General features: G+C 36.4%; 1 protein-coding gene across 1 annotated transcript; it reads left to right on the top strand.

The window, feature by feature from the left end:
• Window positions 1–10,324: 10,324 nt before the first annotated feature.
• On the top strand, window positions 10,325–10,989 carry LOC110107932 (RING-H2 finger protein ATL66-like). The gene has a single exon (XM_020838381.2). The coding sequence runs from the start codon at window positions 10,374–10,376 to the stop codon at window positions 10,848–10,850; it is 477 nt and encodes a 158-aa protein (XP_020694040.2). The 5' UTR covers window positions 10,325–10,373; the 3' UTR covers window positions 10,851–10,989.
• The last annotated feature ends 1,223 nt before the right edge of the window (window positions 10,990–12,212 follow it).

Here is a 12,212-nt window from a genome sequence, read left to right as displayed (position 1 = left end):
GTTGCCGAGAATAACTTGGCTGGAGCTAGAATAGCTTTGCGCCTGTTAAATGTTGTTGGGATCATAAGTTAGATGAGTGGATGCGCCACTATAGAGAAATCACTCGGAGGTAGAAGGTTGAGATGGGGTCGTGAAGAGTGCTGCCGGAGGATCGGTGTTGTAATTTTCGTCGTGTCTGTACCAGCATTTGATGGCCAAGTGACCGAGTTTTCCGCATATTTGACATGTGACGGAGGGGCGGTTGGATTTGTTCCCACGTTTGGAGTTGGACGAGTTGGTCTGCCAAGCTGAGGTTCGTCCACTAAACTGGGAGGATCGTCCGCGTCCTCGTCCTCTTGCCGTGAGAGCCGTTTGATTTCCTCCGATATTGAGCGATTTAAGATCCCGAAGGGTTTCGTGAGCTAGGTTGAGCTCCTCGTTGCACAAGAGTGTATACAGTTCGTCGAGGGTTACAGGGCGGAGATTTGTGCGAATAGCTGTTTTGAAAGCTTAATAGGTGTTTGGGAGGCCGTTCAGCGTGTAGTGTATCACGTCTTCTACGTCAACCGGTGCACCAGCGGCTGCTAGCGCATCCACTTTGGATTTGACGTCAAGAAGATATTGCGTCATGTTCTTGTCTTTCATGGACAAGAAGTGTAGCTCTTTCTTGAGATGAGCTATTCTTGATCTTGTGCTAGATTGGAGGTGGACGTCCAAGGTCTGCCAGATTTCGGAACAGTGGTTGACGGAGAGTACTTAGGGTAAGATGGCCGGCGAAATGATGGAGTATAGGGCGGCGGCTAAATTTTGATCGATGAGGACCCAGGTGGTATACGCTGGGTTATGAATTTGTTGCCCTGTGCTGGATAGAGTTTGGGAAGGCGGAGAGATTGTTGTTCCGGTCAAGAACCCTTCAAATCCGTTTGCTCGGAATAGTTTTTTCACTTGTGAGTGCCATAGTGAATAATTTTCGACGGTGAGAGCTTGAGCGGTGACGTTCTTGATGCTGTTCATCAAGAACTTAAGGAAGGAGGAAATCTGTGGTGAAGCGAAGTCGTCGTTGGTGGAGAGGAAGTCTGTTGGAGTGGCAGATGTGGTTGTGTCGGTGGAGAGATTGGCCGACATGGTGCCTCAGGATGCTTGGCTTGGTTGTTGCCTGATACGTCTGATACCATGTAGAATGATAGAGCTCGTCTGAGCAAGAAAGGAATGAAGGAAAGTTTCCTTCTTCCTGGAACGAGTGCGGAGCACAGAGGTAAGGAAGAGAGGAAAGGAAAAATAATATTTTCTGTCTACTTTGGTTACATAGTACATAGCTATAAATACACAAATACATTCAAGAAGGTACGGCTTATTCTAACGTTCAAGTGGGAGAACCAATCGTTGCTTGCCACGTGTGATGTTTGTTAACACTTTCTATGGGTGTTATAGTGGAAAAGGGCAAAATATGTGAAGATAGGATTTTATTTTGTTTTTAGAAATTGCATACATAATATTTAAAATTTATCAACTTATAAAAATTAATTTTGGTGTTATATTTCTTGAACGATTGAGCTTGTATATTTATGTGTGACATAAAAAAATAAAAATGCAATAAGGTTTTGTTACAAATTTTTATATTTAGATGAGAATTTGAGAATTAGATATAAAAAATGATTGTTTTGACAATATAAATATTAAAGTTCCATAAACAATCCACCATTGATTAGTTTGATTGGTGGGTCAGTATAGTTGGGAACCCCCCAACCCGTGGTTGAATCCCCTCGAACGACGGCGCCTTTTAAGTAGTCCTCAGTCAAGTGCGGGCCAGGAGGTTTCTGGGGTTGGTGCATCTTCTAGGTCAGCCGAGTCAAGCGCCTTTTCGGAGGTGCAAGCGGGTGGATATCCGGTTCCAAAAAAAAAACATAAAAAAAAAATCCATAAACATTACAGCTCAATAACAGTTGCAGTAGCGAGAAGAGCTCCTACGTAATCTCCAATTTAATCAAAGAATTCTTAATCAATATGAGGACAACCAAATTCAGTAAAGGGCCTGGGCCGGCGCTTAGGAGGTGCTTCGTGCTTCCCACCTAAATCATCATGAAAATGGGACCCCTTAACCTATCTGCAATATCGGGTTGAATGACAGGCGCGGCGCGAGAGATGGGATTAAGCTGAAGGTGGAATGCTGATAGCGGGATTGAAGCGGATGCCTGCTGTCGCGAATATCGTATACCCCTTCGTGGCCATTCGTGCGGACTGGACAAGCAAGCGCACAAACTCAGATCGACGGTGTGTGTCGATCGTGAGGGGCACGACCAAGGTTGCTGACGGACTTTGTTCGCGGATGGCGAATCGTGGTGGAAGATGCCTGATGGTATGATTTTCATCGGTGAATTCATTCGGGTATGGTTGCCAGAAGATGGAATCGCACACTGGTATGGTTGCCAGCGGTGGGTGTGTAGATTCGCCGGTATGGTTGCCGGCTAGTGGAGGCTTCGAACGTCGTCGACAGCCTAGCTTCAGACATGATCTTCCCAAAGCATCCCAAACTCCGATCGACGTCAAGGGTTGGTTTAGCAGCAGCCCAGTGCCCTGATCAACATCAAGGGTCGAATCTGGCTCTGATACCATTCTGACGTGGGAAGATCTTTTGATGAAGCATTTCAAATAAAACTCCTCAGAGCTAGAACACAATCATTGAAAATGCTCTTAAATTCCAAAAATATATTTATACTTCTTCCCTCTTACAACTCTTATACTTATAAGCTAGTAAATGAAAACTATAAAAATTTAGGACATTTTAAAATCCTTCTAAAAAACTAAATAATATATATGTCTAAAAAATATTTTAATTAAGATGCTCTGCATCAAAATATTTCATTGAAATCTTAAGGATCTTAGCTTTGAAATATTCCGTCACCGAAGCAGTCAAATAAGATATGGGCAACTAAGCTAATAGGAGCAACGAGGATATGATAGTGATGTTAGAAAATGAGCATTAAAATCTTAATATGCACAAATGAAAATTTTTAAAGTTCTTTCAAATATGCGCTGTAAAGCATCACTAAATCTTGAGGTTTTCATAGAAATAATGAAAAAAAAAAACCCACGCGCACATATTTGTTGATTATTTCGTACAACTTTTATCAAGCACTAGCCTTCATCAATATTAAGCCTTCCATAAATTATTCTGTAAGGACATCAGATCGTTTAGAGATGAATGAGAGCTCGTCTTATCACCCAATACACAGCGGTACACATCATCAATACACAGCAAAAAATTAATATGGCGCGCTTTCATTCAATGGTCTGCATTCACCTATGTGTATCTTCTGGTGGTAAGTATTGTCATTTGGTTTAGAGCTATCAATATTGGACCCAACCCGAAAATTTGACCCAAACCCGACCCGAAAATTTCGGGTTTGGGTTGACCCGAACCCGAAGTGGGTCCGGTTCGGGTCCGAAAAACCAACCCTTTTGCAAAACCGGGTAGGGTTTGGGGGTTGACCCGAAAACCCAGGAATGACCCGAAAATTCGTCTGCCTCAGCTGCCCGCTGCCCCGCGTTGCTTGCCATGGCTACCCCGCTACCCTAGGTTGCTGCACCGGCTGCCCACAGCCCATGTGACCGCGTCAGCACGTCGAATCGCGTCGAAAGGAGGTTCGACCGTTCGAGACATCGAGCAGCACGTTGCCTGCCCGAGTCAAGTCGCCACTAGCGCAGCCTGCCTAGCATCCGGGCATTGAATTGCCTGCCCCGCTGCCGGCGCCCGCTACCGTCTCCAGCAACCGGACAGTCGGACCGCATGACCGCGTCCGCGCATCGAATCACCTACACCGAAGCGGGTCGGGTGGGGTTGACTCGAACCCGTAGCGGGTCGGGTTCGGGTCCGAAAAATTGACCCATTTGTAAAAATGGGTCGGGTTGACCCGAACCCGAATAGTGCCGGGTCAATTTCGGGTTCGACCCGAACTCGACCCGTGACCCGAAATTGACATCCCTAATTTGGTTAAGAATTATTCAATTCTATTGGCACCAATGGAAATTTGATCGGAATCTAGGATATACTCTGGATGCAGATACAGGTGATTTAATCATGATTTTATCATTTTATGTGTTGTCGAGTAGAATGAAGCTTTTGGTCAATTTTTTTATACCAATTATGTTTTAATAGGTAACCCTTTTGTGTAATTAATGTGTCGTTAGTAGTTTTGTTTGACTAATCTTTATATTTTAACATTTCTTCATAATATTATATTAATACATACATTCATTCAGGTTAATAATTCTTCTTCAGTATATGATATATTACAACATTCTACAATGTTAAGAACATGATTGCTAAATTATCAAGATATTCAAACATTCTTCTTCATCTGCTTTCAAAATAGTGGATGATAAAAACTATTAAAAATATAAGATTTTTCGCAACAGTTTTTAGAGGTGATTTGAAACCCACTTGATCATTTTTTGTGCTGCAATAGTCCTAATTTTTGATAGCATGATTTCAATATTGATATTTATGGTTGGGCATCTAAGCTCACTATAGATAGAAGAAATTGATTTCAACCATGCCTTCCTCCTCTTTTAATTTCTAAGAATTTAAATTGGGATCATATGAGAGTGGTCACTTGAAAAAAAAAATGATTTCAATTTCCTCGGTTGAACCCATTGATGCTCTCATCTACGAGCTCTCGATTGAACCCTTTAATTGTCTCACCTAAGAGCTCTCGCTAATGATTCCATGATGATGCTCCTTATGAAATTATTGAATCCCTTACAGGGCAAAACCAGCCTTACTTTATGGAGGGAGGGTTGTTTCGCTATCTATTTTATATTTTCTAATAATATTACATTACAATTTCATTTAGAATCAAGTCAAATACTTCTTTCTTAATATATATTACTAGACAGTCAATGAGCTAGTCATCACCCATTTTACAACGTAATCGATGTTTAACAATTTTCATTATAGAAAATGTTCTATCTTCTATAGTAGTGACTAATAATAAAGTTAATATCAAGATAATAAGCTCGTAAACTAAATGATACACAACACGATTAACGAGAAAATGAGAAATCATAAGTCTTCACTTCCTCGAGCTCTGGGAATTAGGGCTTCGCCCTAATTTCCTCCTGGCGGTCGCCTTTGCCCGGCGTGCTTCGTGCGTCCTTCGAGCGTTAGGGAAGTTTCTTCTTCCTTTTGTTTATGTGCTTTTGATTTTATGGCTTCTTCTCGATTTCACGATCCTGATTTTTTACCCGGCTCTTCGCCTCTTTCGTTTAAAGATGTGCTCTCTGGTTCATCTTCCGCATCTGTTGGTTTTCCTGAGTTTCTTTGTTTAGAGGCATGCCTTCCTTGTGGATTTCGAAGATGAAAATCAAATCCCTGCCGGCCCTTTTGAATTTGCTCTTGTAGGGAAATTTCCTACCCGACAGCCCTCTTTGGATGCCATTAGGAATTTTTTCTTTAATCTAAAGCTTAATGGGGATGTTTCTATTACTGTTCTTAATCAGCGAAATGTCTTGATTAAGCTCTTAAATGATTTGGATTATTGTTGGATTTTTTCTCATCGATCTTACTTCGTTAACAACTGTTATATGAAACTGATTAAGTGGTCTCCTACCCTAGATGTGGAAATTGAATCCCCTGTTACTCCCATCTGGATTTCTTTTCCAATTCTTAGGCCTCATCTGTATGCTCCGAAAATTCTTCATGGCCTTGGAATGATATTTGGAAAATCTTTAAAAGCTGATAATGCTACCTCTATTGGTTCCCGCCCATCTGTTGCGAGAGTGTCGGTTGAAATTGATGTGTCCAAACAATTTCCTGATAAAATTTGGGTTGGGCTGGAAAGTTCAGGTTATGTTCAATCTGTGATTTTTGATGATTTTCCGGAGTATTGTGTCCATTGCTCTTCTTTGGGGCATTCTAAAGCAGGTTGTAATTCATCCTAATCTTGTCCCTTCTTCATTCTGGGGGGGGGGTTACTTCGGGTGCTCCGTCCGTTCCTGTGATTTCGCATGTTGTTGATGGTTTAGCTGTAGTCGGTGTTGTTGTTGCTCCGTCTGTTCCTGTGGTTTCACCTGTTCATGATGGTTTATGTTCCCCTGGTGCTATGGGGTCCCCGAATCTGTTGGCTTCCTTAAATGGGTTGGGGATGCTTCTTTAGCTGGTACTGAGGTTGGGGTTTTTTCGTCCCCCTTTATTAATTCTATTGGTGTTAATATTAGTAATGTTGTGGATAGTTGCCCTGTTGTGGCCGTGATTGACGATTCCGCAACTCCGTCACCTGTTTTGGGTGTTGTGGATTCACACATGAGTCTTATTGAAGTTTCTGGAGGTGAAGTTCCATTTTTGGGTGTCGAGGCTTCGTGTATACCTGCTGTGACTGTGGACATTAATGCTGAGTGTGTGCTGGTGGATACTATGAATGGAAAGTCGGTGTGTTCTAATACTCTTGTTGATGCCCCTGTAAACTTGGTCGACATGCATGCTATGATCAATCATTTGGTTGTTAATTATAGTTTTTATATTAGGAACCATGTGGATTGGCTGCATGTTTCGTCTGAATTTGAATATGAAACCGAATTTTCGGATTGTGGTTTGACTTCTCCGGATTTATGCGGTTGATCTGACCCTGGAAATGATTTTACTCTGGTTCGTAATAGACTTGTTATCTCGGTTGCCTCTCGTGGGAGATTTCGTGGGAGGGGCCAGAGAAGATGATAATTTTTCTGTGTACTGTATTCTTTCCCTGTGTTTTTTCGGGATTGATTTTCTGTTCATTGGGTCGGTTTGGTGGTGCGCTGGTTTATGGGGCAATGATGTGTCTGAGGCTCGCGTCCTTGTCGTCTTGTTGGTGGCAACCTTTGGTGTTGTTCTTAGAGTTGGTTGGAAATTGGGCGCTATCTTCACCTTATTGGATGGTCCGTGCAAGGCTGCGGGGATGCTGGGAGCTTCGGCCGATCACTGAGCCCTCTTTGGTTGTTTTTTGCCTTCTTTCTCTTTATTTTATGTTCAATTGCTGTTGTAACCGTTTTTGTTTATCTTAATATATGAGTTTTGTTAAAAAAAAAAATGGGAAAATGAGAAATCGTGACTTAGATTTGCAATCTATGTATAACGCCTACTATGTGCTTTCTATAAAGGAAAACCTATGGGGTGGCAATTAATCTCAATTAGTCTTTTTTTTTTTTTAAGTTTTAGAAAAAAATGTTACATGAATAAATAAATAAATAAAAAGTTCTCACTCTCAAGAATATAATAATCTATGCGACTCATATATACAACCACACAAAATCTCTTTGACTTAAAGTTATCCATTATTACTAATGTCCATCTGCCATTAAGAAGACAAATATAGCAATATAAGGAGAGATTATTAATTGCGGAGTCTGGATTTGTCTGGAGGTCAATTTGAACGCACCACATCATCTAAACAGTATGTATTGAATGACGTGACGCATCTGAACCCAGCACGTAAAAAATTTTCCAATATAAGAAAGCAGATTAGTATACAATTGAGGCTGGATACTTCTTGCTTCATTTTTCTAAGTAAAGATTTCGTCTATTTCATTGTGAATTGCATTCCATCTTAATAAGTCTTTTTCTCATAAAAAAAGCTGTTTTAAAAGTAAATTCCGCTGATAAGACCATTATTAGATAATTCTTTATTTTTTATAAGGAAAAATTTAGAGCTTGTTATCTGCTAAAAATATTTATATTTTATATCTTAGTTTTATATTTTCTCAACAATTCATATATTTCATAATTAAATTTTCTCAAAATAAAAAAATAGACAATAGTGTACAAAATACTTATAGCATATATATCTATTTCAAAATTCACATATAAATATTGAAATTTGATCAAACAAAAAAATTTTCCAATATAAGAAAGCAGATTAGTATACAATTGAGGCTGGATACTTCTTGCTTCATTTTTCTAAGTAAAGATTTCGTCTATTTCATTGTGAATTGCATTCCATCTTAATAAGTCTTTTTCTCATTAAAAAAGCTGTTTTAAAAGTAAATTCCGCTGATAAGACCATTATTAGATAATTCTTTATTTTTTATAAGGAAAAATTTAGAGCTTGTTATCTGCTAAAAATATTTATATTTTATATCTTAGTTTTGGGCAAAATTTTATGGCGCATAGTGATAAATTATAGGAGAATAGAAAAAAAAAATTACCTGGAAAATATGGAAAGCGAAAAAACTACGAAGTATGAAATGTTTAAAATTTCCGTTATATGACAAGAGACACAATAATCTTTCCTTCTTCAAAATTGATGAAATGACTATTTTGGGAACAATTGTCTGATTTTCATTATAGGGATTACATAAATCAATTATGCATATATGAACAATTAATTACTCAAGAGCAAGATTAAATCTTGGCAAAAGTTTGCAGACAGTGGCGACGTTTGTTGGCGGTAGTCTTCACGAGAGCTAATGGACATTGTCGGCAAAGAGAACTGGTGTTGGTCACTTGCGGCAGCGAGAGCTAGAAAATGCAATATAACTCTTTTCTTCTCTCAACACTTGGAACTTCTTATATAGAGAATGATTCTCTATTTATAGATTTTTTGATATGAGCATTTTAGTAAACTAGATCAGAATTAAGAACAATGAATTATATGGTCCATATTCTCTTAATTATAAAATATTTAATCAATAGAAGTACCTGGAATAGATGAAAGAAATCAAAAAATGGATCTAATGCGCGCCTATATCGGAATTAACTGATCTTAGGCTCGTTGGATCTTTCTCGTCGAGACGCTCAATTCAATTATAGGTAGGTCAAATTTGGGTATCATTTGGTTATCCAATAAGTATCTTAATTTTTTTATTATGCATCAAGTGCTTGATTCGTTCTCACTTTAGCTTGAATTGAAAAACTTCTTGCATCGTTCGATTCATCTTTTCAAGATGTTTTGTTCGACTATAAGTTTATAGAAATCAAAGTTCAGATGATCCTAAATTTAATTTTGAAAGTTTTTGATTTAAATATTATATCGAGCTTCATGCCGATCATGTAAATTTTTTCCTAGACATATCAGAGCTAACAATCAATTAAGGAAATGAATCTGATCTGTTATAATTCTCAATGAATTTGTTAAGTGAGTGAATCTCTTGTGATATTTTTAAAGGTTAGCCATTCTATTTCTAAGATGAGGGGAAATGTGTTCAATGAGAGCCTGTTTGGTTTTAAAAAATAGGGGGAAAAATGAAAATACTTCTTAGTTTATGACTTATTATTGAATGATTTGTTCAAATGCTATTAATTAGAAAATAAATTTATTTATAAAATGTTTATAAATTAAACAAATTTTTTATCGCTTTCTTAAGATGTATTCTAGTACAATTTCTTAGTTGAAAAAGATTTTTATTAAAAAGCAATTTTAAAAAGTAATAAGAAAGTAATCTCAAACGAAACTTTAATCTTATCACTTAACACTTGTAAAGTTTCTTAAATCAATTTTTTTGTGTATAAACTTTAAATTTGTTACTAAAAATTTGATTTAAGCAGTAAGAAAATCATCCAAAATAAAGCCTAAACCACTATTAAATCATGCTTAATTTGAGTTAAACACAATTTTTCTTAATTAAATTTTCTCTAGAATTCATATATTTCATTATTAAATTTTCTCAAAATAAAAAAATAGACAATAGTGTACAAAATACTTATGGCATATATATATATTTCAAAATTCACATATAAATATTGAAATTTGAAACAAAATCCTAACCTTGTTCATTTTTTATAAAATTTTGAAATATTTGATCGTGATACATATGAATATAAGCTAAATAATTGGAAAAAAGAAGACATCAAAATTAACTCGGGGGAGTTACATACATATCATTTTATTTTATGCTATTTACATAGCTAACACGTAAAATTTTAATATTATATGCCTACCAAACCCATAGAACAAATATGGGAGCATTAAATGAAATATTAAAATTGATAAGGTGGTATGAGTGGTAAGAATGAAATATATAAGTGATATATTTGATATTAAAATTTAATATGAGTGGTATAGATGTAATATTAAAATTTGATGTGCTAGATATATAAATAGCATAAAATAAATGGTATCTATGTAAATCCCCCTATTTTTTTTATAAATTGATAAATTATTAATATCACATATGCAATTTCTAGAAAAAAAAATACTATATTCACATCTTTTTCCCTTTTCCATCATGAAACCCATAGAAAGCACTTATAATCCACATCAAGCGTTCATACCAAACACCACCTCAAAAGCCACGTTTGCTCTCCCCCACCACTTTCCCCGTCCAATAAGTATACCCCAACTCCGTTCCCCCTCTCCAAATTGAGAAAAAAAAATGCAAATGGAAGTAATTACAGAGAAAGGCATTAGCCAATTACAGAAACAATGAGTCAGGACGCTCGCCCCTTCCGGTGGCGCTACGGCGAACTCGACGACAAGAGCTTCCAGTTACACGGCCACGACCTCGTCATCCTCCTCGTCCTCTTCTCCTTCCTCATCGTCCTCCTCCTCCTCTGCTTCTACTTCCGCCGCAGATGCTGCTACCCTGCCGCTTCTCCATCCGCCGCCGCCGGCGGCTGCAGTGGTTGCCAAGGGATGGACGAGGCGGCGGTGAGGAAGTTGCCAGTGAGAGTACGGCGGGGAGAGGCGGTGGTGTGCTCGATATGCTTGAGTTTGTTAATGGAAGGGGAGAAAGAGAAGGTTTTGCCGGGCTGTAGCCATGGCTTCCACCCAGTGTGCGTTGATGAGTGGCTAAGGAAGCGGTCGAGCTGCCCGCTCTGCCGAGCGAATGTGGCCAGCGAAGACGAGAAGGTGGTGCTCGCACTGCCGGAGGTGGTGGTGGAGGTGACGTCGGAGGTTTGAGTGCGAGTGGTTTGATGAAATGAAGGTGCTAAGCATGCGCTTGTTTTGTTTTGTTGCTGTTTTTTTAATTTGGGATATTGTTAAATGTTAATGACTTTTTTTTAAAGAATTAGTTTAAATAATTTGAGCTAATTTAATTGTAGTAATTCTTAAGAAAAAATTAATATTTATTATGTTGATTATGTATATAATATTATATTTTAATATTTAGTTATATATTAATTTTTAATATTAAATAATTTTACATCTTTTAAATATAATAAGAATATCAATTTTTTAATTTTTTATCAATTATTTTTTAATTGGAAATATGTGATTTGTTAGGACTATTTTACCATCCTAAGTTTTCTTATTAATATAATTTTTTCCTTTTTTAAGCCCTGTGATGTGTACTTAGCCCAGTTGGAGGCTTCCAGCGTTTATGTGTATAAATATTAAGTTTTTATGGTCAATTATTATTAAATTATTATTTTGTTGGCCGTATGTCCTCATTACTCATTTATTATGAATAAATAATTAGGGTATCTTTTACAGTGTTTTAGCTGCCCTATTTTTTAGAGGGTAGTCATAAATTTATTTTGATTTTTTTTTTTTTACTATTTTTTCAATTTCTCAGAAATTTCTATATTATTTTTTTAAGCTTCATTTAGACAACTTTTTTATTGATTTCTAAAATAAATTTTTAGTATAAAAATTTATAGGTTGAAAAATTTTTGTACTAAAAAAATTAATTTTAAAAACAATGCACACAACTATCCAGAATAGCCATTTTTTTAAAATAAATATTAGGTGTAATCTATATTTCTGTAAATTTAAAAATATGAAAAAAAAATTATTTCAAGAATAAACACTGATATACTTGTATTATGACAAATTTAAAAAATTATTATATTTATTCTAAAATATACAATATAAAATTTTTTATATCTAATCTTAATTTAAAAATAAATATTATAATTAAAATATATCATAATATAAATTATATTATGTTAGTTTGAAAATTTCTTTTTTCCGAAATATTTCAATGAAATCATAATTAGCTTAGCTTTGAAATATTACACACACCAAAGCAATCAAATAAAGATATCAACAACTGACAGAACCACGCAGCTCACCTTAATTAAAAGGTCTTGAATTTGAAGCTTACGTATTGCCTTAAAAACTCAAATGTCCAAAAAAAAAAAAAACTAACTAACAGAATCAAATATAAGTGCGGCTCGATGATAATATGCAATAAAGACAATAATTTTACAAACAAAATCTATAAAAATTCTATAAAAAAAAAATTATATTATTGTTCTATCCAGCATATTAAAATACTAGATTGTAATTTTATAATGAACATGAACATATATAGAAGCA

Source organism: Dendrobium catenatum, unplaced genomic scaffold (assembly GCF_001605985.2).
Source record: "Dendrobium catenatum unplaced genomic scaffold, ASM160598v2 fragScaff_scaffold_615, whole genome shotgun sequence".
NCBI lineage: Eukaryota > Viridiplantae > Streptophyta > Magnoliopsida > Asparagales > Orchidaceae > Dendrobium > Dendrobium catenatum.
This window is presented reverse-complemented; position numbering and strand designations above follow the sequence as displayed.